The sequence below is a fragment of the Madurella fahalii genome (genome assembly GCF_045866475.1).
Source record: "Madurella fahalii IFM 68171 DNA, scaffold_1, whole genome shotgun sequence".
NCBI lineage: Eukaryota > Fungi > Ascomycota > Sordariomycetes > Sordariales > Madurella > Madurella fahalii.
In genome coordinates this window covers 1,319,296-1,342,280 of record NW_027263971.1, presented here as the reverse complement: position 1 = coordinate 1,342,280, position 22,985 = coordinate 1,319,296, and the positions used below count along the sequence as shown (strand labels likewise).

Genomic DNA, 22,985 nt, shown 5'->3' with positions numbered 1-22,985 from the left:
GAGAGACCTGTCAGCGCTGAATAGCCGGGTCGAGTACTCAGGCCCCGCGGCTAGTTGATTTCCGCCCAACACCAACCAGGACGTCCGTCGCCATGTCGCCCATTGACCGTTGCGCAGGGATCAATCCATAGCTAGGGGCCAAGACGCGTAGAGGCAGCGATAAGAACTGTCGTAAGAATCCGTCCAAGATCGAACCAGCTGTCCCCAAACGCCGCGCTGCGCCATATCCCCAAGCCGCCCCCTTCCCTATATTACTTGAATCCGAGTTCCAGCCCGCCTTCTCGGCTTTCTTTCATCCATACCTCATCGGCTGGTTCGGGTTCGGCGGTCCGTTGCCCCATCCTTGCGGCGGCCCGTTTTGTGGCGGCCCGTTTTGTGGTGGCTGCATCTGTACCCCTTGGCCCCCTCCTCCGCGCATCCCCTGGACATCGGCTCGGTGCGACAGTGGCTGCTGGAAGTTGCAGATGCGACACGAAACGTCTTCGTAACCTTTCATGGAGAGCGGTATGATAGGCTGCGATGGAGTGAGGTTTAGCTTGAGAAATTGTGGTGCGAGTCGGGAGGAAAACATACGATGAAGCAGAATGTGAACCAGGGATGCGACTTGATGACGGATGCTGAGTAGTTCCCGCAATTATAACACCGGCAAACAAGACCCTCGTAGCCTTCTACTTCCTTGCGGAAGGTGTGCTCACCGCAAGTGAATACGATGCACATGATGCGCGGTGGGTGGAAGGAGTGCGCGGCCGGTTAGATGGAGAGGCGTCCGCGAGCGAGAGTACGAACGAGATTGCAATGAAGTCGAGGTCAATGCTAGAAGAGGTCGGGGATATCCTAAATCCAAGATGCTCCTGAAGATATCGCCCGCAAAGATAGTGATCGCAAGGTGGCAAGTCTCGGGGTGGGATATAGGTGAAGTGGTGTGTTTAAGCCGGAAGGGAGACGACGCGAAATAAAAGAGGGCCAATCCATGACACTGGGAGCCGATAGGTCGCACCTGGATCAACGCCACGTGCGACACCAGCCAGCGTTTATTCCATGCTCTCCCACCCAACCCACTAAGAGGGAAATCCCACCCGTTACGTGTATAAGTCATTCCGTCTCATTTGCGGGGCTGCTGCCGAGAATTACGGTCACCATCCCAAACGAGGCCGGCAAGAACAAAGTGAGATACACGGGATGGCAGATGACGGATGCGCGTATCAAGACGGTAATTCACTTACAACGCACCGAGGAATGCTTCCGCTGTACACCGAAGCCAAGCTAAGTATCAAGGGCGGTTGAAACTGCTGCCATCCTCTACCTTGCATTGCAAGTTCGTCCCGCCAGAACCTGCCCTCGGAGATTCAGGTTTGTGGTTGCTCTAGCGGTGACAACGCCACAGTCACAGTAGACGTGAGTTCGACGGGCTTGGAGCTTGCGTGTCAAACGAGGCAGTACAGATCTGGGCGTAATTTCAAGCCGGGATCCAGCTGCAGGAAATGTTGGCACGTGTTTCAATTGGCGGGCACGCAACAGCAGCCCCACCCCTTATCAACCCCACCAATCTCGAAATCTGCGATTTTGGATTCGCGATCCAAAGACAATGGCGCTGCAAGGAATTGGAATACAGGAAAAAACACACTAGGACAATTGACGCGGTATTCCAAAGGCTGTAATCTAGGTTCCCTGCAGCTTACCGTCTCTCCATTACCCACTCAAATCTCCCGACAGGGTTTCAGTTTCCAGACCGTAGCCAGCCATCAAGCAGCCGACCTCCCGATTAGATACACACCACCAGCATGCTCTACGACCTCAACATTGCCTGGTCACCAGGCACGCCCGCAGCCGAGCTCGAGCGCACCCTCAAGTTCGCCAAAAACCTCGGCTACGACGTAGTCGCCCTCAACCACATCATCTCCGGGTCGATCCCAACCCAACCCAATCCCATCACCAACCCAATCCCGCAACTCACTCCTCCCCACTCATCCTACCCGGGAGGTTCAACAACAACCACCGCAGCAGCAACAGCAGCAGCAACAACAACCACAACAACAACAACAACAACAACCGTAACCAACCTCTCCACAACCGCCGCCTCCTCTCTGCCGCCGCCCCAAAGCAGAGCTCTCCCGACCGCCCTCCGCCGCTGCACCCTGGTCATCACAGACCCGTCGACAACCAACTACCGCCTCGCCGACTTCGCGCGGGCCTACGACCTGGTGGCGCTGCGGCCGACGTCGGACCGGTCCTTCTCGTGGGCGTGCCTGTCGACGACGGAGGCCCCCGCGCTCATCTCACTTGACTTATCGGCCCATCTGCCCTACCACATCCACCACCGCACGGCCATGGCCGCCGTCCAGCGGGGCAGCCGCTTCGAGATCTGCTACGCGCAGGCCCTCCCACCCCCCCCCTCCCCCTGGGCCGCCGGCGCCGGCACCAGCCTACCCGGCGGAAGCGCGGCGGACGCGGCGCGCCAGCGCGCCAACTTCATCGGCAACGCCCAGTCCCTCATCCGGGCGACCAAGGGCCGCGGCATCGTGATCAGCAGCGAGGCGAGAGGCGTCCTCGGGCTGAGGGCGCCGGCGGATGTGGTGAATCTCATGGCTGTGTGGGGGTTGGGGCCGGAGAAGGGGTTCGCGGGCTTGGGGGAGGGTCCCCGGGCCGTTGTGGTGAACGAGGGGGTTCGGAGGAGGGGGTTTAGGGGGGTTGTGGATATCGTGAAGCCTGCCGAGGGCGGTGAGGCTGTGGCGAAGAGATTGGACGGGGACGGGAATGGGAAGAAGAAGCAGCAGCAGCAGCAGCAGCAGCAGGGACAAAAGAGGAAGAATGGAGATGGGGGTGGGGGTGGGAGTGGGGGAGGGAAGCAGCAGGAGATGAGCAAGAGGCAGGCGAAAAAGATGAGGCGGGAGGGCCTGTCGGTAAAATCTTAACCAGAAAGTTGCTCGACCTTGTTTGATTTGAGCTTCGTTCCGCTGTATACTACGCGCTAGTCTGCTAGCATTTACGATACCCCTATTTATAGACTTGTCTAAAGGACACAGTAAAATCACACAAGACACACACAGAAACTCCGAGATTTATTCTCCTTCTGTTATACTGACTTTAAGAAACGAAATGTGGCTCGCTTCCACCTGGGGGAGAGCGGCGTGTACAAGTGCTATATACAATTATGTATGGCCAAACCAAGGCTGGAGTACAAACGACACTACCGCTGTAAACAACGACCGGTATAGTATCCAAAAAGAATAAATAAATCGTGAGAACCGAAAAGGGGTATAACATCATTGGGGCGTTTTGTGTATATCACATCTTCTTCGTTTTTATTTTCTCTCTTCTCTCTTCCAGCAGCTGCTCTGCCGCCCCCAGATCTACACTCTCACGGCAGCAGCGGCAGCAGGGGTCTGCCGCGCCAAGTTTCCGAGGTTGATCTGGCTCGAGAGCGTTAGGCCCGAGACGTCGATTGTGATGCCAACGCCGGCGCCGTTAGCCACTGCCGGCGTCGCCGTCGGAGCCGGGGGAACCGCAGCCGACGCCACCGGGATCACGCCCGCGCTGCCACCGAAAGCGGCGTCGGGAATAACATTAGTTGCTACGGCGCCGCCGCCATTGCCCCCGAGGTTGAGTGTGCTGTCGAGCGAGCTGGCGATGCCGGGGAGAGGAGCTAGCGAGGTAGCAGACGTGGCGGCCGAAGTCAAGGTAGCTCCCGATAAAGACTCCGACGCGGGCGCACCAGCGATGGGTGGAGACGTGGGATCCGCGAGCCCAGGAGGCGTCTGGAGGGACGCCAGTGATGAGAGAGATGTTGCCGACGAACCGGAATCCGAGAGGCTGGGAAGTGGGGAAAGGGATGGCAGCGGCGCGAGAGACGTTACCGAGTCAGTAGCGGAGAGCCCCGGAGGCTGCACAAGCCCTTCAGATTGTGACGCCTGTGACTCAGCTGGCGGCAGCACTAGAGTCGAGCTTGCGCCGGCGATGCCAGAAGAAACAGCCGGGTCCGAGGTAACTGGCGGGTTCTGCACTGCACTTGTCTTTCGGGCTTCGGATGGGACCGGAACTACCGACACGCCTACTCCGCCGCTGGCAACCACGCTGCCGGCAGGCGGAGGCGCTACCGCGGAGCCTGCCTCTCCTCCAAGCCCGGTTGAGGCCAAGTCACCGGCTTGGATTCCATCCACAGCTCCATTGGCCTGACCAGGGCAGACCGTGACAGTTGACGCCGCGGCCGTGACGGTAACGGTTACCGCCGTCGCATTCAAACCAGCGCCCCCCGCCCCGGCGCCTCCCACGGTAATGGTCTGCCGGATTGTTTCGGTGACTGTTTGTCCACCTCCTCCAGCCACACGGTTGAACATGCTCATGAAGCCGTCCGCAATGTTCTGGCCACCTGTCTCGACCGCATTCTGGCGGCCGATAAGTCTCCCATTGCGCCGGTCGTACGCAGCCGCCTAGAGCTGTGTCAGCAGTTGCATTGAGTAGATTAGCCATAGACATCCTCTTACTTGAGCGAATGACAAGGAGCTCAGAATGAGTGTTAGAGACGGCACATGGGGTCTCATTCTGACTTTGGCCCCACGAATCTAAGGTTCGTCCCGTCCTACACAGCGAATACACAAGAGTCGTCGTCGAGAACCGGAAAAGATCGAGCACAACAGGCCAGCCGTCGACAAAAAGAACCCTGGGATCAACCCCTGAACTGTGTGACCAAAGAAGCCGAGCCAACCGTCGCCCTCGAAACCGCTTCCGGCGAGAAAATGAGAGAGCGTCTCCTCGTCAATCGAGATCGGGTCCGAGTGGCAACGGATGTGGAGATGGAGCAAGGCAAAAGCAGCACTGCTGTGTTTAAAGAACGAAGCTTGGGGTCCCGATGCCCACCAAGTAGAGAAGGAAAGAAATGCCTCGAAAGGGAATGTGGGTTGAGGCCAGAACAACTAAACAAACGAAGCAGAAATGGACGGGGCTCACAACATTATGGAAGAGGACAGGGACAGACCAAAGCTGGGTCAAGCTGGAAACAGCGCGAAGAAATTCGATGAAACTGTTTCGAGCAAGCCCCATCCTCGTCGGCATCGAACGAGGAATGCACCCTCTCGGGCAAAAGCGTTGCGATGGGTCTAGCCGTCTACCTTAGACGCCCATCTCGTCTCAACGACAACCATGCCAGGGGGGACGGTCTCATACGGGGTCTCGGCAACGAATCCCTGGGCGGATCGGGCCCAATACCCCGCGGGCAAGACGCGCGCAGGTGAGTTGGGACGTTCACATCGCATGGTGGTTGTGTGTGGCAGCCGCAGAACCGTCCCTTGCGGGTGGGGTGTATGAGACCGACCCCAGACAGCTCGTGTCGGAGGTCGGCCCAAGCGAAACAAGCCGTTGCATGAGTGGCGCAGGGGAGCCTGGCTACAACAAAACTTGTCATAGCCCCGCGACTGTTTGTAATCGAAATATGGGCTGATAAAGGATGGAATGTGAACCCCGTGCCTGTTCAACAAAGTCATGCTGAACCAAGCTGTCGGCGATGAGCAGCTGCGCAGCAGATATGAGGGCGGCACTTGCAACCAAGGCCCCTGCCCGGGTGTGTTTGCGTCAGCCGACATCGATGCACAAAAGGCCAGACGACAGGAAGGATCAGGTGGGACGAAGATGCCATCGCAATGAGAAACGACTGAAGAAGTCGAATCCAATGGCTCGAAATTCCAATGTCGGGAGGTCCTGCGAGGCCCGCGATCCACAGTGGTCTTCCCCGGCGCTAGATGAGACCCGCCTTGCCCCAGGCCCCAAAATTTCCCCAGGTCGTCACATGCGGCCAGACCAGGTCGAGATCCGGCACCCCACCGTCCACCTACACGGTATGCACGCGCCGGACTTCGTGGTGGAAAGTGGGAGAACGTTGGAGCGCATTTTTTGCTGCAACTCACAATGGCATCCTGTCCCCTGCCCCGTGTTCACGAAAGGATTGACGGAAGGCGAGGCTTAACGGGCCGAGCCCCCTGAATTTCGGGCCGTCCAGACACTTCAAGGTTGCACTTTACGTAAGCGGTCCCCTTTAGCCGGCAGTTGCTTTCCTGAAGACCCCACATGCTATATTTTTTTTTTTTTTCTAGACTTTTTCTGGCTGCCGACTTCGGCTTAGGGCCGCTAATGACACTGTAAACGGGAATTTGTACTTTATCTGGCTCTGAAAACGATATCAGCTTTCTAAACCGGTCACCATTGAAGAACCTCGACAGTCCTGGGTCGGTCGGCCGACCTTCGTCCCAACAAATTAACATCAGGTGTTTCTTGCATGAAGGGGGCTTCAATCCCCGGTCCCCCAGCGGATCCCCCTAGCCGTTCATCCCTGAGGCCCTCCATTCAAATCCTACCCAAGGATCGCGGCCGCTAATCACAAAATTTACCTCGAAGTGTTCAAAAATTCGCAGGAGCACAGCTGGATAGCAGTTCATGAAAACGAGGTGTCTTTATCTCATTGCTTTAACCTGAAGACTAGTCCGGAATGCAACCCCACGATGTCCTCTTAGAAATTGGCACTAGAGGTTTTCAATATGAAGCAGGACATTGTGAGGCTGCCAGCCTGCTTTATTTATCGGATGGCCTATTTCCATCAATTGTTCGTCCGCTACATTCATCACCTCAGCATTACAACGACCTACCCGGCTGCCATCATGTAGAGACATTGCATCCGCAATAGGAGCATGGCAACACATACTTTTATATGCTACTATGATGCTAGTATCAGCGATAACCCTAAACGCCAGAGGATGGCGACATCTTGAATGGCTCCGTTCTCTAATGGTTACTCTATGTATTGGCCAGCAGGGGTCGATAATCTACCCCATTCCACTATGAGCTCGTATACCAGATTGATGATTGGCTAGAGGCTCCATCAAAATATCGGGACAGTCATGGGATATCCAACATCAAGTTGTGCTTGCAAATTTGATAAGAATTTTCTCCGTCCTCCGCTGGGAATGAGCGTCTGGACTGCAATAAGAGCGAACGTTTCAACTCGGCTCAGAAAACTGTCACGTATGGGCAGCTATCTTGGAAACCTTAAGGTGGCTTTGCAACGTAAGGATTCTTACTATCCAAGTCCGTCTTCGACCCTAAAGAATATCCCAATCTCTCATTCTTAAGTAATATATACTTCACCCAATACCCCTGTAAACACGATCATGATGCGCTCAAATCTACTCCGAGTTCAGCGCCAGATATTAGTTCATGGTTTGGAATTTCCAAGCGCCGTTCCGGACAGAAAGTTGTCGGCGAAACGCCACACAAAGTTCTGCACCCCATCATAAGGCTCCGTCGAGGATTGAGTGCTCACCGACGCAATTCTAATTACCTGAATAGTGTGTATCCCAGCAGCAGCAAGGCCGGGGGAAACGTACCTACCGGAGCAGGCACTTACCTCCTGTTATCATCCGGTTACGAATATGTCAAGTGAAATTTCTTCCTGTTTCAAAGTTGGCCAGTGCAGCGACAGGCTTACTAGTAGATGACAGCTTTACTTTGGAAACCTCGGCAGTGCTTGTATTAACAATCATGCCACTAAATCCAAAGTGAAATGACCTGTACCCGGAGCATAGTTTCGCGCAAATCTATGAAACTATTGGCTCTTGCAAAAACAACTCAATGATGCAAGTATAAGCAAAGAAGGTTCATAAATGAAGACAAACCTTGGCCTGCACCAATCACATGTACCTACCTATCTACATTAACGTGCCTAGTGAATGGGACTGACGGGGCTGTAGCTACAAAGCATACCGGTGCCATCTAATTAGAGACCTACGGATCCGCTAAATCGTACAATGCGTCTGAGATTGCCGACGGCTTTGCTGTGTTCAATGCTTTCTGTTCGTCTTTCACTAACCACCTTGCGCATGGCATCTTGATCCCTCCTTAAACACACCCTTCCCAAGGCCCAGTTACTATCCTCCATGTAGAGCGAGAGGGTCAAGATGCATATTCTTTTAATTCTCGGCCGCTCTAGGTTAGCGTAACTCTGGGCCTGATCAGACGCCGAGCTGCTCTAAGAAAGGTACCTCGGGATATCAAACCCATCATGTCACAGTACACTAGAAGCCGGGGCATGCCTCGGTAATCCCAGTGACATGGATATTTTGCGATCGGCTGATAGGCCAGCTAATTGGTCCATATCGAGGTGGATTTTGCTAGCCACACGAAGAGGCCATCAACCTCGCAACCGAAGGCAGGCAGTTGTCCCGAATGCCCCTGCTTCCCGGCTCGTGACCGACACAGCGCAGCTGAGCTATCGATAGCGGATACGAGAGGGATGGGGGTTGCCAACCACCCGACATCGGTCATAGCCAACCAATGCGCACTGGAACAACAAAAGGATCCGGGTATGTCCACTCCAGCGCTGAGATCCGGAACCAAACGCCGACCCGACCCTGCTGCGCCCGGTTCCTGCGGCCAGATGACCCCAGGTCCCAGCCCTGCCAAGATGATCCCCCGCCTCCGCCCTGGCCCGCCACTGACGTCCATGACATCATCGGTAGGTCCCTTGACTTTGTACTATTTTTGGCAAACGTCATCCATTTGTTCAGGAGGCAATTCAAGTTGTGTTCTTAAGTAAGGATGACGGCAACATGCCCGTCTTCCTGAAAGTCTATTGTATCAATTATGCCCAGTACCGATGCCCAGACCCATAGCGCCTATAGTGATATTATGACCTAACAGCAGCAGCAACACGCATCTTCGCAACCCATGCTTCCATTAGCCTGAACACCAGGCGACGCCGCAGTCTAATCAAGTGTACTTCCTCTAATCCAACCCAGGGATGAGTCCAAGACGAAGGGAGTGTAGAATGTGGAAATGTGCTATGCGGAGAAAGAATGATTCGCATGGGAGTGCCTTCTAGCACTTCTTCTAAACGAAAGAGTGCAACATCTTAGACGGCGCCGTAGATGCTGCGGGTTCGTTAGTTTTGGCACTCCATTATGAGAAGCCTCAAGGATACATACGTTTCCATCAGGATACCAGTGACGCGGTACGGGTCGGCGTTGCTGGCGGGTCTCCGGTCTTCGAAGTAACCGTAACCCTTAGCAGCGACTTCACGTGGAATGCGAATTGATGCGCCGCGATCGGCCACACCACTGTAGTCTGGTTAGTCCATGTTTCTTGTCAGGGAGATGCAAGGCGGGTCAACATACTATGAGAACTGGTCGATGCTGCCGGTCTCGTGGCGGCCGGTGAGACGCTTCTCGTTGTCTTCACCGTAGACAGCGATATGCTCCTCGTGCCGAGCCTCGAGTTTCTTGATGGCGGCCTCGATGTGCACCATGCCACCCTCCTCGCGCATCTCGACACTTGAGAAGTTGCTGTGCAGACCAGCGCCGTTCCAGTCACCTGGGATAAGCTTGGGGTGCAGTGACACCTTCACACCGAAATCCTCGGCGACGCGAGCAAGGATATAACGCGCAATCCAAAGGTCGTCGCCCACTAAACGGAGAGGTCAGCAGGACATCCCAATTAACCTAGGGTGCGTTTTAGGTCCAAAACTTACTCTGAATGCCCTCGCACGGCCCGACCTGGAACTCCCACTGTGACTTGCTAACCTCGGCGTTGGTGCCCGAAATCTTCACGCCAGCATAGATGCAGGCACGGAGATGGCTCTCTACAATATCACGCTGGACAACCTTGCCAGCACCGACACCGCAGTAATAGGGGCCCTGGGGAGCGGGGAAACCCTGCAGAAAATGTGTTAGCCGTCTGTTAATGACCGTAGCGAGAGAGGGTCGAAAGTACATTTACGGGCCAGCCATACGGCCTGTCATGCAAGTCCAAGAGCGTGTACTCTTGCTCCAAACCAAACCACGGCTTGTGCTCCGCATGTGCCTCCATCAGCTTCGCGCACTCATGGCGGTAGTTGTACTTGTTGGGTGTGCCGTCGTGGTTCCAGCATTCTGCGAGGACACTTGAACAATCCAGTTAGCATGGGCGCTCCTCAAATCTAGCTGTAGGGGAACCTACAGGATGTTGTCACCCTTCCTGAAGGGGTCGGGATATACGGCGCACGGGCGGAGGTAGACATCCGAGTTGCCGCCGGGGGCTTGCCCTGTTGAGCTGCCATCGAAATTCCAGATGGGCAATGTCGAAACATCCCACTTCTGACCGGCCTCGAGCGTCCGGGTCTTGGAGCGGGTGTTGCCTTCAGCGTCGATCCAGATGTACTCAGCAATGACGATGCCCCTCTGGTCGAGCTCGGTGTACTGCCTAACGATCTCGGATCGTGAGATTTGTGCTTCTGATGACGTCTGATCACAAAGACGCTGTTAGTATTGTGCGGTCTTGCGACTTTGACGTAGGACAGTAGGTGGCTCCGAGGGAGACGTTACCATGGCTGCGGTGTTGTTCTGGGTATCTGGGGGAATATCCGGGGTATCAAACAAAGGAGTGGGGCGTTTGGTTGTGCGGTACCACTCGTGGTTGAGACCTCACAAAACGAAGGAAGGGAAACAATTGCAAGTTAAAGAATTTCGGGGCTTTGGCAAAGAACGTGTCATGGTCCGGACCGAGGGATTTTTATCGGCGGCGAGTCGGAGGGCCCCGCATGGGGTGGCGGGGCCGTGGGGCTTCGTTCCAAGCCTCGAGGCCTTTGTCCGGTGCTGGTCCCTGACATTCTGACACGGCCAAATACGCGACAGCCCAATCCGTCCCGTTTTTTTTCTCATAGCGTTCCGAATTGAGAAACTGGAATGCCGTCCGCCGGACCAGGCACACAGGCGAAACAAATGCCCAAAATTAGCGCTGCTCCCTCGGCATGAGGGGTTTTCAAAATTTCGTCCCTCCTGCGTTAGGGTTGTGTTGGGTTTATTGTGAATGTCCCGCGACCCTACCCGGCTTGCCGGGGCTCCTCCGGTAGCCCCCGACACCCCACCAATAGATCGCCACGGGTCCGATCTGGCTCTCAATTATCGACGCCCTCTGATTGGATGCGCCCTTCTTCTTGCGTAAGGTTGCTGATGCGTGCCAAATGCCACTCAGCTGGAGGCCGCATGCGGCTGCTGCCCGCCTTGCAGACCGCCGGGTTCAACGTTGCCGGGGACACCATCAGTCGGATGCGACATATCCCTTAGCGTCATATTTTGTCAAAGAGAAACCACACGCGCATCTAACGCAAATTAGCAGTGGGCCAATCATCTGAACACGGCACCAACAGGTCGACACGATTCAGAGAGTCGTTGCAAATCCGTCCGCCACGGGCCAGCCGATCGACTTCCAAGCTTACCCGGTTCCAGATTTACAAGCCGGATCACTTGGCGAGGCGCAGGCCAGCCACAGGCCCACACCGTGTTCCCACCTTGGGCGTGACCGCCTTGTTTCGGTTAGGTCGCCACTCCATGGCCGTTTTGTGGCGCTCACGGCCCGTCGCCTGCTTCAACTTGCATGTTCGCATTCTTCACCACGAAGTCCGCTTTGGATCGAAACTGGAGTCGGGCTCAGTTAAAGTTCGCAAGTCTGGCGTGAAATATTTGTCATTTTGCCGTGAGGCCGTTAACCCATTTCCCGCGCCCAAGGTCAATGCGTTCCGAGTCTTTGCGTTGGGCTCGCCCGAGCATCGTTCGTGTTGATCTCGAGACGCCGGTCATATTACCTAATTGATTGACGGCTGGGCTTCAAGGACCCTAGGCCTGACGTCAATCCACCACGGTACTGTAGCAACACCCATTTTCGATTCGATTGCTATATTTAGATTCAGATTACACATACGTGCAAAGTCCGAGATGTTCTCGAAGCCACGGCAACAAACAGATCCTGCGAGCCACACGGCCTAGAACAACTGGACCCTAAACAACACCGTAATAAACACCCCAACCCCCAAAAACAAACAAACAAAAAAAAAAAACATACAACACCGAGGATTCGCTGGTCGTCACCGACCCAACTACTGATTCGGCGGTCGGTAGCTTGACTAAGGGAGAGCGGACGGGATCCCGTATTCTCTACCGCCTATGGCCGTATGTAGCAGGGTGTAGGTCGTTCTCGAGCTTATAAGATGGGCTCGTTGTGTTGAGAGCCGGTACCATATCAATATTGGATAGAGACGCGGCCAGGCGTAATTAGTGAGCAGAACCCCCAAGGACCTCAATTGCCCCGAAAGAAAGGCATCGGACGTGCTTTAACATTTCGGGTGGTGCTAGAAATATTTCACAACTTCATTACGTCCAATTGAGCTCCCTGAATTACCAGTAAGCGATTAGTGAGTTCTAACGACGAGTTTGGGGTCTAGGGTGCTGCAAATAGATGCAAACCAAGTCAATCAGTGCTCGAAGCTGCTTTAGAGGGGTTGGCCCGCCGAATACTCATGTCAAAATCTCAATCTTGAAAAACTCGACATCGGGGTCCCGCATCAGTCAGAGTATGTACCTACGTAAATTCCGGCCCAACTCGTGCCAAACTCAATATCCCCAGAAAAGCACCCTAGCCTCGACGCAACCCTAAACCGCAATCCGTATATTGATAGTATAGCCCGCCCAAACCCGGGCTCATCAGCCGCTGTTTTTCAACTCTCATTCAATTGACCCACCGTCTCCCATCAACCGGGACAATGTTTGCTCGTATCCCAACAACTCACCACCTTACCCAATCAACCCAGTTGGCTGGTCCAGCACTTCCTGGCTATCCCCGTAATCAGTGTGTCCCGAGTCTTCCGAGTATGTCTCTGATCCCTCAGGGATGGGCACCATGGCCGACTTGGTCCTGCAGGCACGCCTAATTAGCCACACTCCTAGACACATACACGCAAGAATGATACGGGGCAGGCTTACCAAATGTGAATGGCCTCCTTCCAATTCAGACCCGCGATGCAACCGCCCTTGACCGAAACCACATTCTTACCCTTCGACCGCTGCTATTTAGTATTGGGAAAACAGTTCATCAGGTCCGTATGCAACGTTAAGGGACGTACCGGAGTTGTGTGGATCAGGCGAGTACCGCATTGCTTGCAGAAGTAGCTGTAATCAAGGGTTAATTAAAGTTGTCAACACTGCCGTTCCCCGGTCAATGTCCCCCAAGTACAAGAAGGTGCACCTACCAATACAACATCTGTCCGTTGCTCGTCATTCTCCTACAACAGCGAATTCCTGGGTTAGTCAGAGTCCAACGTGACGAACAGGCAGAGGGCGAGAGACAAAGAGAGAATCAAAGCCTACGTATAACAACTCAACAACTCGGCATCCGGCAGCGGGAACCTCGGGAAAATCGCCGATGTGCCAAATGCCGAACTCGTCTGCAGCTGGCAGTCATGGCAGTGGCAGATGTACAGCGCGAGGGGCTTGGGGGTGGGCGTCTTGAAGTTGACGGCACCGCACTGGCAGCTGGCCTCCATTGTCTCCGGTTTCTGTCTGTTGTCTCTTATATGACTCAATTGGTAAGAGCGTGACTCCGCCGTACTCTCGAGGACGAGGATCCTGAGAGATGAACAGAACCGAGAGATGAGACGGCCGACGCGGGTTTATTCCCTAATCCCGCCCAACTTGAACCGAGCTTGAAGATATCGGGTCGCGACGGCTTCCACCGGCAGCAATGCACAACCTGCACCTGTCCCGTCCCCGAAGACGGAGGCCGACCGAGGGATCGGAAAGCCAACTTAAGGTGATGTTGGGGGCTAGTTGGTCCAATTGGCCCAGGAAGAAACGGTAGAAATGCTGTCTGACAAAATGGAAGCAACCAGGCAAATAAAACGCGGCACGCTGTGCCAATTTACCAACCGGTGTTTAGATCCCTAAAAAAAATTGGAAAAAAAATTGTGACTCCTCAGGCCAAATGTCTAACCCACGCACAGCGGCCTTGGAAGTTTCTACTTATATCTGTCACCGCTCCCCCTGACGTGACTCACCCTTACCTTATAGGGACATATGGTCGCGTGGTCACATGACACCCCGTAGCTGAATCAAATTAGCAAGCTGATCATCGCGAAGTGTGTACATTGCATATTTGGCGAACGGGACGCGAAGAGGTGCGCTTGGTCTTGGCCTGGTGCTTATATCAACCTCTGCATATCCATGCTCCACCGTTCAGCTCCATAGTGAGGGTGACTTCCCCGCCGCCAATGCATGGCGCTCCAGGCTAGTGGCTCGAGACCAGCTGAGTTTGTTATCGGGCTTGTCAGGAGGAGGTTTTCCATTGCCTTGCTTACCACTGACCTGGTCCGATGTTACATCGAGCACCGACCCGTCGGCTGCGACCCTTTCGGCCTTCGGATGCCCGATCATATCCCCGAGAGCGCCGATATTCCGGGCTTACAGAAGATCTATGAAGGAAAAAAAAAAAAAAAAAAAAAAAAAAAGGAAAGGTTGCTCGGTTGGATCGAGCGACTCGAAACAATGTCTTTGGTGTCTATTAAGTAAATCTAAATATCTCGTAGTAGGGTTGTGCACACAATGCCTCGCCAAACGGAAAAACAACCTGGGTATACCAGCCAACGGTTCGCAATGAATATGAATCCAACATAAACCAACGCCATCTAATGCCATGTTCTAACAGCGTATCCAACGATCACACCCAGGACATGCTCAAGGTCATGCTGCCATAGAGTACCCGGGAGCTCGGGGTTTCAGCTCGGTATCATCAAGACATAGACCTTCTAGCTCCCTGGCCAGGCTGACTATGGGTTTGTCAACAGCCCGCCAAAAAAGGTCGGCCGCCCAGATCACGAGCGACCCCAAAAGACAGAGCCCTACAAACCAGCTAACCGTGATTTGAAGCGTTGTCTCAACCCCGAGATATCCCTTGACACCCGTCGCTGGCATGGCCGGCTTGAAATTGGCTGATCCCGGAATGCCGCGTGCCGGGGTCTGGGGATGGCCCAGTAGCCATTCCCGGAGAAGATCTTCCATCGGGCCGTGGCAAACGTACACGGCGTAACTGATCCGCCCACAGTACTGCGCGAAAGGTCGCTCAAAGAATCTCCGAAGGCAATCGAGCTCTCCGACCGCCCATACTAGAGCTACCGCCGACAGCCCGAACCAGAACTTTTGGGGCGCAAGGTGGTCCATCTTGGCGAATGGCATCGGTGTTCGCTCCAAGAAGTACCGGATTCCGGGCGTCTGGTCGGCTGCCTTGTTTGGCCATCCTCCGATAAACAGGCCCAGAAGGATCAGGCTGATCTGGAGTGTCTGCAGAAGCCAACCGCCCGACGTATCCCGTAGGCTGTACGTCCCCGAATCTTCCCATTCCTTTGCGCGCGTCGATTTCAGTAAGTGAATCTCGGCCAAGAACATGCCGGCCAGAAACTCAAAGCCAGCCCACTTCCCACACACAAGGCAATATATCATCAGGCTGAGGGCGGCCGCCATCCGTATGCGGAGGCGTACCCGCGAGAGCATCAGCAACACAATGAAGAGCAGCATCGAGTGCGCGAACTCGATCGGTATGGTCCATAGATGTATGTCGTAGGCTGGCTTCAGGTCTCGGTCCCATGCCCAGGGCCAGGTAATCTGATGAAGCACGGCGCCTTTCCACTTCCGAAACTCTTCCGCCCACGTCTCTTTTGCGGGCTCAAGATAGCCCATCTGACGCACACACAGGATGAGAAACGTGGATACGATGCATGGACCGAACAGACGGAAAGGCCTCCGGAAGGTTGATGAGGCTAGGGCAGTGTAGCATTTGTCGAGGTCTCGGGCATGAAGGGCTTTGAGCGGTTTGTACGACAAGGCGAAGCCGGATATGACAAAGAAGATGTGCACCATGGGCCGGCCGGAGAAGATGATTCGTAGGTAGGGAAGCTGGACTAACGAAGAAGGTCTATCGGCGTTGAGACCATACGAAGGTGTAAGAGCCCTGAAGTTGTTCTCGGTGAAGTGGCAAAAGAAAACGATGATGGCAGCGATGCCTCGGAGGCCGTCAAGATACGACGTCGGGTGGACCCTCCATGCAGGCTTGTGCTCGGGGAAGATGCAGTCGACAAGGAAGCTCGGAAGAAGTAACCTAGGCAGTCTGACCCAGGCTTGGCGTAGAGGGCGCCGGGGCGAGCCGGAGCTCGGAGGCGACCAGTGGTCCGGGAATCGCATGTTGCGGCCGGGGAGGCCTCGACTGCCAAGACCGAGCAGAAGCAAGCGTCTCGGGGCCGTAAGTCTACGGCATCCGGCGTTTGGGCCCGAATCCTGTACCGTAGTTCGTGTCAGCAGGCAATAAGAATCCCACCCAGACTCGAGAGTGGATAAGCTCCAAAGTCTTGGTTCGAGCGTGTCACTGGAAGGAGCGTGCAGTGTCTGTAGCAACTCAACGTGAGAAGTGAACACCAAAGCTTTGCAAATCCGGGCGCCTTTTCTCTCGGTGCGATTCCCCACGGAGGTTTCAGCTTGCTTGGCCAAGTGGACTTACCGGTCAATGCTCGGGGCCAATCGGACTGTGGCAAGAGCAGCGAGGGGGAACGAATAGAGAGCGGGAATCTGCAAAGTAACGAAAGCCAAAGGAGTGGCCTGGGAAGCGAAGGACAGTGGGACAAACGGGAAATCACAGTGGGCGAGAAATAAGGAGTGGCGTCCACGCAAGGGTTTGTGCTCGGTGGCCGACGCCGTTGTCCGCAATGGCGTCGTGCAGAGTCGGGAAGATCGAATGAAGGTTCCAGCAGGCGCTCGGTGGATGCTGTCTCGACCTCCTCAAATGCAGTATATGATAGAAATAGGTACGCACTCCGCGTGACATTGGGACTTGAGCCGTTGGGACAGCGCCTTCCCGTCAACGGCAAAGGAGACAAGAGGCGTGCATGCCTAAGTGGAGGCCCTGAATGTCACTAGTGGAATTGATCGCCAGGGGAAGCGTTGGCAATGTCCAACCACGGTGTCCATGTTAAGCTAGGGAAGTTCTGATCTGGCGTTACTATCGCCAGGCTTCCAACTTTAACCGTGGGCGGCGCGCAGATTGTGTAGTAATTTTGTGAGGCACAGAGTACCGAAAGATGCAGCTCTGTTGGCGTTGGCGAAATCTAGAGCGATCCTCGACGAGGTCGGAATACGACGCGGGTTCCACCAGTCGCCGCCGAGAATCGTTTCAGCTCGTTGGCGCAGCCTTGGCCGACGTCATCAAACCGACTTGTTGAACCCTTCATTCAGTGCTAATATCCAGAGCCTTTTTTAGATCAGCTTATCCTCAGCTTCTGTCTGAGGAACATTCGAAGCTTTCCGTCTCTCACTCTTGGCAGTTTAACCTACTATGACCGTGTGGTGTGTTGGATGTTCCGGTGCCTCCTTGGCCATGCCCACTGAAGCACTCAATTGCTCATTGACAGACGAGTTGGACCCATTGTCCTTGCCGAGACCGGTCACTTCCCTCCTTCCCAGACTCGATCCGCGGCCACCCTCCCCGCCGTCGCGCTCGAGGCACACAAAACAACAATCCTCTCCCACTCCCTCCTCCCCTCGTTCAACCTCTCGCTCAACTGCCTGCACCATTTGGCCTTCCCCTCCTCGCCCAGCTTTTCCATCCCAAGCCCCGCCAACTCCACCTCAACAATCTTGAGCGCCCTCAGCCTCCTCAACCCGCAATCCACCCACCTCCACGGCAGACCCTCTCCCTCCCTTTTCCCTTCCCCCTCCCCTTCCCCCTCCCCTTCCGCTTCCGGTTTTGGAACCCACAACCTCGGGTGTTCCCAAACCTCCCTCTTCACCCTGGCCCCCAACGCCACCAAATCCTCCACCTCGATCTTGACTCGCAGCCCCTGCAGGCCCTCGCGCCAGAACCCGCAGAGCTCCTCCCACATGTCGAGCCTGCCCTCAGCGTCACAGACCAAGTCCCTCACCTTCATCTCCAGCCTCGCGAACCGCATGCCCTCCCGCTGCCACCCCGCCAAGCCCTTGACGAAGGCCCGCGCCGCCGACAGGCCCGAGAAGAACCAGCTCACAAAGACGAACTCGTTTTCGCGGAACGGGACGAGGCGCGCTTCCGAGTAGATCTGCCGGCAGGCGCGCAGGAGCGACGAGGGCACGTACCCGGTCGGGCGGGAGTGGAGGCCGGAGCGGAGGAGGAAGTAGGTGGTTCCCTGGCGGTGGCTGCGCGGGACCGGGTAGCCGGGGCTGAGGTCGCGGGGGATCATGGGATGGAGGGCGAGGAGGTGGGTGTAGATGAGGAGGCGGATCTCGAGGGGGAGGGTGAGGAGGTGGCTGCGGCGGTTGGGTGGTTGTGAGGAGATGTCATGGTGAGGTGACGTTTGGAGGATCCAAGGCCGGGGGTTGCCGGGATCGAGTTGGTGGTGGTGATGGCCGGGTATTACCAGCGAGCTGCTGCTGAGCTCGCCGGCTGGAGGTAGGATGGAGAGCATACTGCTGACAAACCCAGGTAGGCAAAGTCGAGGCGATACCTGTTCGGAGGGGGAATTAGGAGGTTTGCAGATCGGTTCGGTGACGGACGCGGCCAGACCAACGTCGGACCGTGTTCTGGTGGGCGACAAGGCTTCGGCTTATATGCAGCCCAAGCACACACAAAGCCCGTCGCCATCCAACCATGGCTAGGTGGGCGAGCGAGGGTTGCTCCTGTTCGGAAACGCCCAATTGGCCGTCTACCAACTGCGAACAAAGAGGGGTCGCACCCCTGCTTACCGGAAATAGCCCAGGTTCTGAGCGCCTCGCAGAGCTGAGCTGCATCGCCAAAGCTTGGCATTTGCTCACGCGGAAGGGTTGGGATCAGCGAACTAGTCCCCTACCGAATCATGAAGTTTGCTCCTCTTTCATTGGGACAGTTGGGTTTGCAGTGACGTCGCTACTATGCACGCATTACGAAAGTCATGAATGTTGTGTCACGCGGGGATGGTGGTACTCAACCGACGCTAAATGGTGGATCGACGGTCTAGATTTGTGGGAAGGCACACCCGCAGCTGTCTCTAGACGCTTTCTCCGCGGCATGGAAAGCCGAGCAAGCAGCATTTCTCGTAGATTGGTGTGGAAGCACGTTTCCCATTAAAGGTTCCCCCTTTGACGAGGGGTACCTGCCGGCATTATAGGTGCGCCAATCGAGGAGACTGCCGGCGCCTTCGTTCCAAAGGGGGGCCTGTTTGGGTGAAAGAGTATCTAGCACGAGGAAGACAAGGGGGATCTGCCAATTGTCTTGACCGTACCGCCGAGCGCTGGCAATAGTAAAATGGTGGCACCTAACTCAGCACCACCACGACAACATTACTACTCTATGGACTATGTTGACGCCAAGCTAGGCACCACCGTGGCCTCGTTCAAGTTCGAATTGCCAACGCTGGGCGCAAATGCCAGGGGTTGGCAACATCGTGACAGAGACCCTCCCCTCTCCGCCCAGGTGGCTTAGTCAAGCTTCGGCATACGGATTCAAGCCGTTTAGGAGGGGGATTTCGTGTCCTAGAGTAATACCACCATCGACGGTCATTGTTTGACCTCCCTCTGATGAACGGCTGTTGAGTTGCAGGCTTCACACAGCTAACCCGCCTGTTCCTGCCCTTAATGCGGCTCAGCACCTACAGCTCTACTTCTCCGGAGGAGTTGAATACCTACGTGATTTTGAACAAGACATACTTCAAGCTACGTAACAGTTTCTTCCGACACTATCCTTCCGGAGGCAGCTTTGAATTTATTTCGTACGTAAATCGAGTGAGAGCTCGATTTTGTCGTTCACGCTCGTCAAGGATCTCAAAGGTTAATCACTTCTAGCCACTCTTGCTAACGAAGGCCGCGTCAATACGTCCAGTCGCGCCCGATGAGCAAGGTCCTCAACCGCCGAATGTCTGTTCACGGAAATGACTAGATTACCTCAGCTTTGGTAAAGCTCGGCTATTTTTCTACCCGTAGAACGTTGTCTGACCGCAGTCACATATGTAGCCTGATCCGAAGAACGTATAAAAATTGGTCTTCCGGATTAGTAGACTAATATAAAGAGTCGAACCCACATGAAAAGATGGCGCAGCGGATACCCTACTTGGGTATCTTCGGCGATCTTTGGGCCCGAGAATTGTGTCGTAGACTCGTAGTTCATACTCTCCTCTGAAGTGAGTGAGATAAGCGAAGTGAGAATTGACGGTTTCCGCACACCAAATTGTTTCATTAGGAACGGCCCCTTCTGCTCCCATATCCTCATGGCTCACGGGCTCTGTGACGTGATAGTTGAACAAGCAGCCGCACAAGAGATTGGAAAATATAATCAGGGCGTGAATGGCTTGGTTGAAATCTATAATAAGCCGTTGGTAGAAGTGCGCGAGGCGCTCATATGTGCTGTGCGTGCTAGACTGCCCTGCATCATCCGCAAGCGCTGTCATTCATCTATTTCAGCGAAAGATAATTCTTAGAATTCCCACCAATATCCGCCACGCCGTGTTTCACTATTTGGCCCATCAGCGCTGATATTGCAAGTAAGATGGGTCGGTACAAACGCCATTTTTACCCAATCACGACAGTGAGGGAGGCTGTCGGGCCATTGTCTAGCATTGTTATTGCCGCCGCCAATCACTTAACCTGGTCTGCCCATTCCACGGATGGGACGTAATTACATCAAAATTGAAATCGGCAGAGAATCATGCATTACCGCCAACGCCCGCCCTCGCTTTAGTAACATGTCTATCAATTTCAGTTAACTGTTCCTTGCTATCACCTGATTGACCGTGTATTATCTCTCTGTAATATTACCTCATGGGGTGCGTGGGTCTTGGTGGAAATACTCGAAGGGCGCCTCATCTGCACAATGCATGCTGCGAAGCAGTAGCGGTCCCGGATCATGCAAAAGCTATGTGGTCTGACATTCCCACAGAAACAAACATACTCAACACGTTCGACAAGGTCATCGGGGAACCTAATAACAGGTACTATCGAATACTCCACCCCAAAACATCCAAGCCTTGACCTCCTTCTATTCTAACACTATGGTGTTTGATGGATTTGAGCTTCCATGCTTAAAGAATCTTCGGCTTGGCTATGGTGTTAGCGGAAGCGACTTGTTTACGAGAACCGTTCCGCGTCTGATAGCATTGGTGGCATCCGAGACTACCAGATTGCTTTTCAATCTTGTCGACATGACGTTTGGGTATGTGGGCAAGAGATGACGGACAGTCTTTGGCTCCGATTCTCGATATGCGGCCACGGGAAGATGACCAAATCCGCATCTCAAAAGTTGCGCTGACGCAATGGCTCGAACAAATAACGCTCTTGGATTGGGTGGATGTGGGGTTCTCTTCTCTCTTCTTCTCTTTTCTTCTAGTTCAAACCAGGATTTCCTCTAGTTTCGTGCTAATACCGCTGCCCGCAAAATTGGGATGTGCTTGGCCTGGCTCTGCGTGGCGCCTTCGGATGGGGGCTTTCCTACAACCGTTCGGTGTGGCCATCGTATCTGACGATGCGGATACCAGGCTTCAAAGCATGCCATTCCGTGGAGCCTTAGTGACTTGCCGAATGACTTTGGCGGCCCAACCGCGTTTTGTCTAGTTTGCGGGGCCTTTACCAGTCATATAGCGTACTGGAGGGCGCCGCCACCAGCAGGCGTCCAACGCTCATGTTCGAGGACTCGCTGACGCTCGACCCTGTGTCCGAAATACCGCAAAGTGGCCACCGAGGCGGGTTTCAAGACGTTGTTGCTTTGGGAGGCGGCCTCTCTGGTGGGGTGCCTGAGGGAATGTATCTGCAGGGCGGCCTTCTTGGATTCAGGAGGGCTGACGACGGGTATGATAACTCCAATGACCAATTCGCAAAGAAAGGATCTGATGCAGGTGACGTGACATGCTGAACGTATAAATCGTGACCGCCCTGGTCCAAGACCTATGTCGAAGCATCATAAGCCGAGATCGTAGGCGATATACGATACGTCTCTGTTCCTTCCAGGATCACCTCGGTGGAGCCGGTCGTTTCGTCTTTTGAGTTATCTTGCGCCGTGATTCAAACTCGACATTCCGAGGGAGATTGAAGTCGCCCTTAACCGACAGCCAGAATAGATGTTCCGGCTGTATCGGAAGCTTTTCGCCAGCCGCGGCAGGCGCTCCCGCTCCCGCAGCCGGGAACCCTGTACCCCCTTGCGCAATTGCAGAGTCTCCCCCTGCTTGCTCCTCGTCCTCGTCCTCGTCCTCCTCATCTTCGTCCTCGCCCTCTTCCTCATCGTCATCACTCTCCTCCAAATCCCTCTTCAACCCCGTCCTCACGTTCTCCACCCCCATCGCCTGCTCTTCCACCGTGTACTTCTTCTTGACCTGTACCGTAACATACTCCGTCAACGATCCCTGAAACGCGTCCAGCATATCGGCCCACTGCTCGTTGAACGGGTCCGAGGGGACCTCGTCTTCGTGATCCAGGCCGTACGCGTCCTCCTCGCTCTCGTAACCGTTGCCGCCGCCACCGCCACCGCCGGTCGCACGCGCGCCAGTAGCTAGTTTGCTCGCGTCCAGCCCTGCGGCGCGCGCCGTCTCGCGCGCTTCCTCGACCCAGCTCTCAACGTCGGGCTCGAGCTTCTTGCGGAGGAGCTGGAGGAGGACGTGTTCCTGCGTGCGCCCGGGGAAGTTGGTCGAGGGGTGGATGACAATGCGCTGGAAGAGGTCGGCGTTGTCGGTGGTGAGGTCCCGGATGGAGCGGATGTTCTGCTGGAGAATGGCGGCGGAGGCTTGGAGGGACTCACTGCGACGAAGTCATGATGAGCAAAATGGCACAAATTTGCCAGGAGTAGTAATTATAGCTGGACTGACTCACCGGCTAGGCAGAGGGTTCGAGTTTATAACGTTGGCCCGGAGGCTCTGGAGGCTGCTGGTGAGCTGGGCGAAGCGGTTTCGCAACAGCTCCAGCTGTTTGAGTTCCTCTGGAGCTAGATTGAGCGATGCCATGGCTTTGGCGAACGTCCGCGGGTTGCGAGAATGCGGGAAGTTACCGGATGAGCTTGTTCTGAGAACTCCGAACACGGTATTCCAGAAGTCGGTGAAATGTAGTCGGCAAGTTGAAGGACACACAGTACGTGAAAGCGGGTCTGGAAGCTATGGAGGGGCAGCAAAGCCGAGAGAAAAACAATACCGGCCTTTTCTAACCCTAACCCTAGACATGCGTTCTCTCCAG

General features: G+C 54.9%; 8 protein-coding genes and 1 non-coding gene across 9 annotated transcripts; 1 reads left to right on the top strand and 8 right to left on the bottom strand.

The window, feature by feature from the left end:
- Nucleotides 1–292: 292 nt before the first annotated feature.
- MFIFM68171_00415 (Rhodopsin) lies at nucleotides 293–717 on the bottom strand (the record flags this gene model as incomplete). Its single annotated transcript, XM_071055837.1, has 2 exons — nucleotides 293–514; nucleotides 574–717. 2 exons carry the CDS (start codon nucleotides 715–717, stop codon nucleotides 293–295), a joined length of 366 nt encoding a protein of 121 aa, XP_070911938.1.
- A 1,064-nt stretch (nucleotides 718–1,781) lies between these two features.
- On the top strand, nucleotides 1,782–2,912 carry RPP1 (RNA-binding RNA processing protein rpp1; the record flags this gene model as incomplete). Its single annotated transcript, XM_071055836.1, has 1 exon — nucleotides 1,782–2,912. The coding sequence occupies one exon, from the start codon at nucleotides 1,782–1,784 to the stop codon at nucleotides 2,910–2,912; it is 1,131 nt and encodes a 376-aa protein (XP_070911937.1).
- A 438-nt stretch (nucleotides 2,913–3,350) lies between these two features.
- On the bottom strand, nucleotides 3,351–4,538 carry MFIFM68171_00413 (uncharacterized protein; the record flags this gene model as incomplete). The annotated part of the gene is made up of 2 exons (XM_071055835.1): nucleotides 3,351–4,427; nucleotides 4,482–4,538. 2 exons carry the CDS (start codon nucleotides 4,536–4,538, stop codon nucleotides 3,351–3,353), a joined length of 1,134 nt encoding a protein of 377 aa, XP_070911936.1.
- A 4,355-nt stretch (nucleotides 4,539–8,893) lies between these two features.
- GLN1_1 (glutamate--ammonia ligase) lies at nucleotides 8,894–10,343 on the bottom strand (the record flags this gene model as incomplete). The annotated part of the gene is made up of 7 exons (XM_071055834.1): nucleotides 8,894–8,912; nucleotides 8,967–9,098; nucleotides 9,156–9,444; nucleotides 9,509–9,692; nucleotides 9,751–9,919; nucleotides 9,976–10,259; nucleotides 10,341–10,343. The coding sequence occupies 7 exons, from the start codon at nucleotides 10,341–10,343 to the stop codon at nucleotides 8,894–8,896; spliced, it is 1,080 nt and encodes a 359-aa protein (XP_070911935.1).
- Nucleotides 10,344–11,851: 1,508 nt separating this feature from the next.
- MP_IFM68171_r1 lies at nucleotides 11,852–11,967 on the bottom strand. The gene has a single exon (XR_011605950.1). It is a non-coding gene; the product is annotated as a 5S ribosomal RNA (ribosomal RNA).
- Nucleotides 11,968–12,584: 617 nt separating this feature from the next.
- MFIFM68171_00411 (Glutathione-dependent formaldehyde-activating enzyme) lies at nucleotides 12,585–13,333 on the bottom strand (the record flags this gene model as incomplete). The annotated part of the gene is made up of 5 exons (XM_071055833.1): nucleotides 12,585–12,705; nucleotides 12,774–12,844; nucleotides 12,914–12,959; nucleotides 13,040–13,072; nucleotides 13,158–13,333. 5 exons carry the CDS (start codon nucleotides 13,331–13,333, stop codon nucleotides 12,585–12,587), a joined length of 447 nt encoding a protein of 148 aa, XP_070911934.1.
- Nucleotides 13,334–14,525: 1,192 nt separating this feature from the next.
- On the bottom strand, nucleotides 14,526–16,019 carry MFIFM68171_00410 (Hard surface induced protein; the record flags this gene model as incomplete). The annotated part of the gene is made up of 1 exon (XM_071055832.1): nucleotides 14,526–16,019. The coding sequence occupies one exon, from the start codon at nucleotides 16,017–16,019 to the stop codon at nucleotides 14,526–14,528; it is 1,494 nt and encodes a 497-aa protein (XP_070911933.1).
- A 1,253-nt stretch (nucleotides 16,020–17,272) lies between these two features.
- Nucleotides 17,273–18,268, bottom strand: MFIFM68171_00409 (uncharacterized protein; the record flags this gene model as incomplete). Its single annotated transcript, XM_071055831.1, has 1 exon — nucleotides 17,273–18,268. One exon carries the CDS (start codon nucleotides 18,266–18,268, stop codon nucleotides 17,273–17,275), a length of 996 nt encoding a protein of 331 aa, XP_070911932.1.
- A 3,507-nt stretch (nucleotides 18,269–21,775) lies between these two features.
- MED8 (mediator of RNA polymerase II transcription subunit 8) lies at nucleotides 21,776–22,759 on the bottom strand (the record flags this gene model as incomplete). The annotated part of the gene is made up of 2 exons (XM_071055830.1): nucleotides 21,776–22,556; nucleotides 22,629–22,759. 2 exons carry the CDS (start codon nucleotides 22,757–22,759, stop codon nucleotides 21,776–21,778), a joined length of 912 nt encoding a protein of 303 aa, XP_070911931.1.
- Between the last annotated feature and the right edge of the window lie 226 nt (nucleotides 22,760–22,985).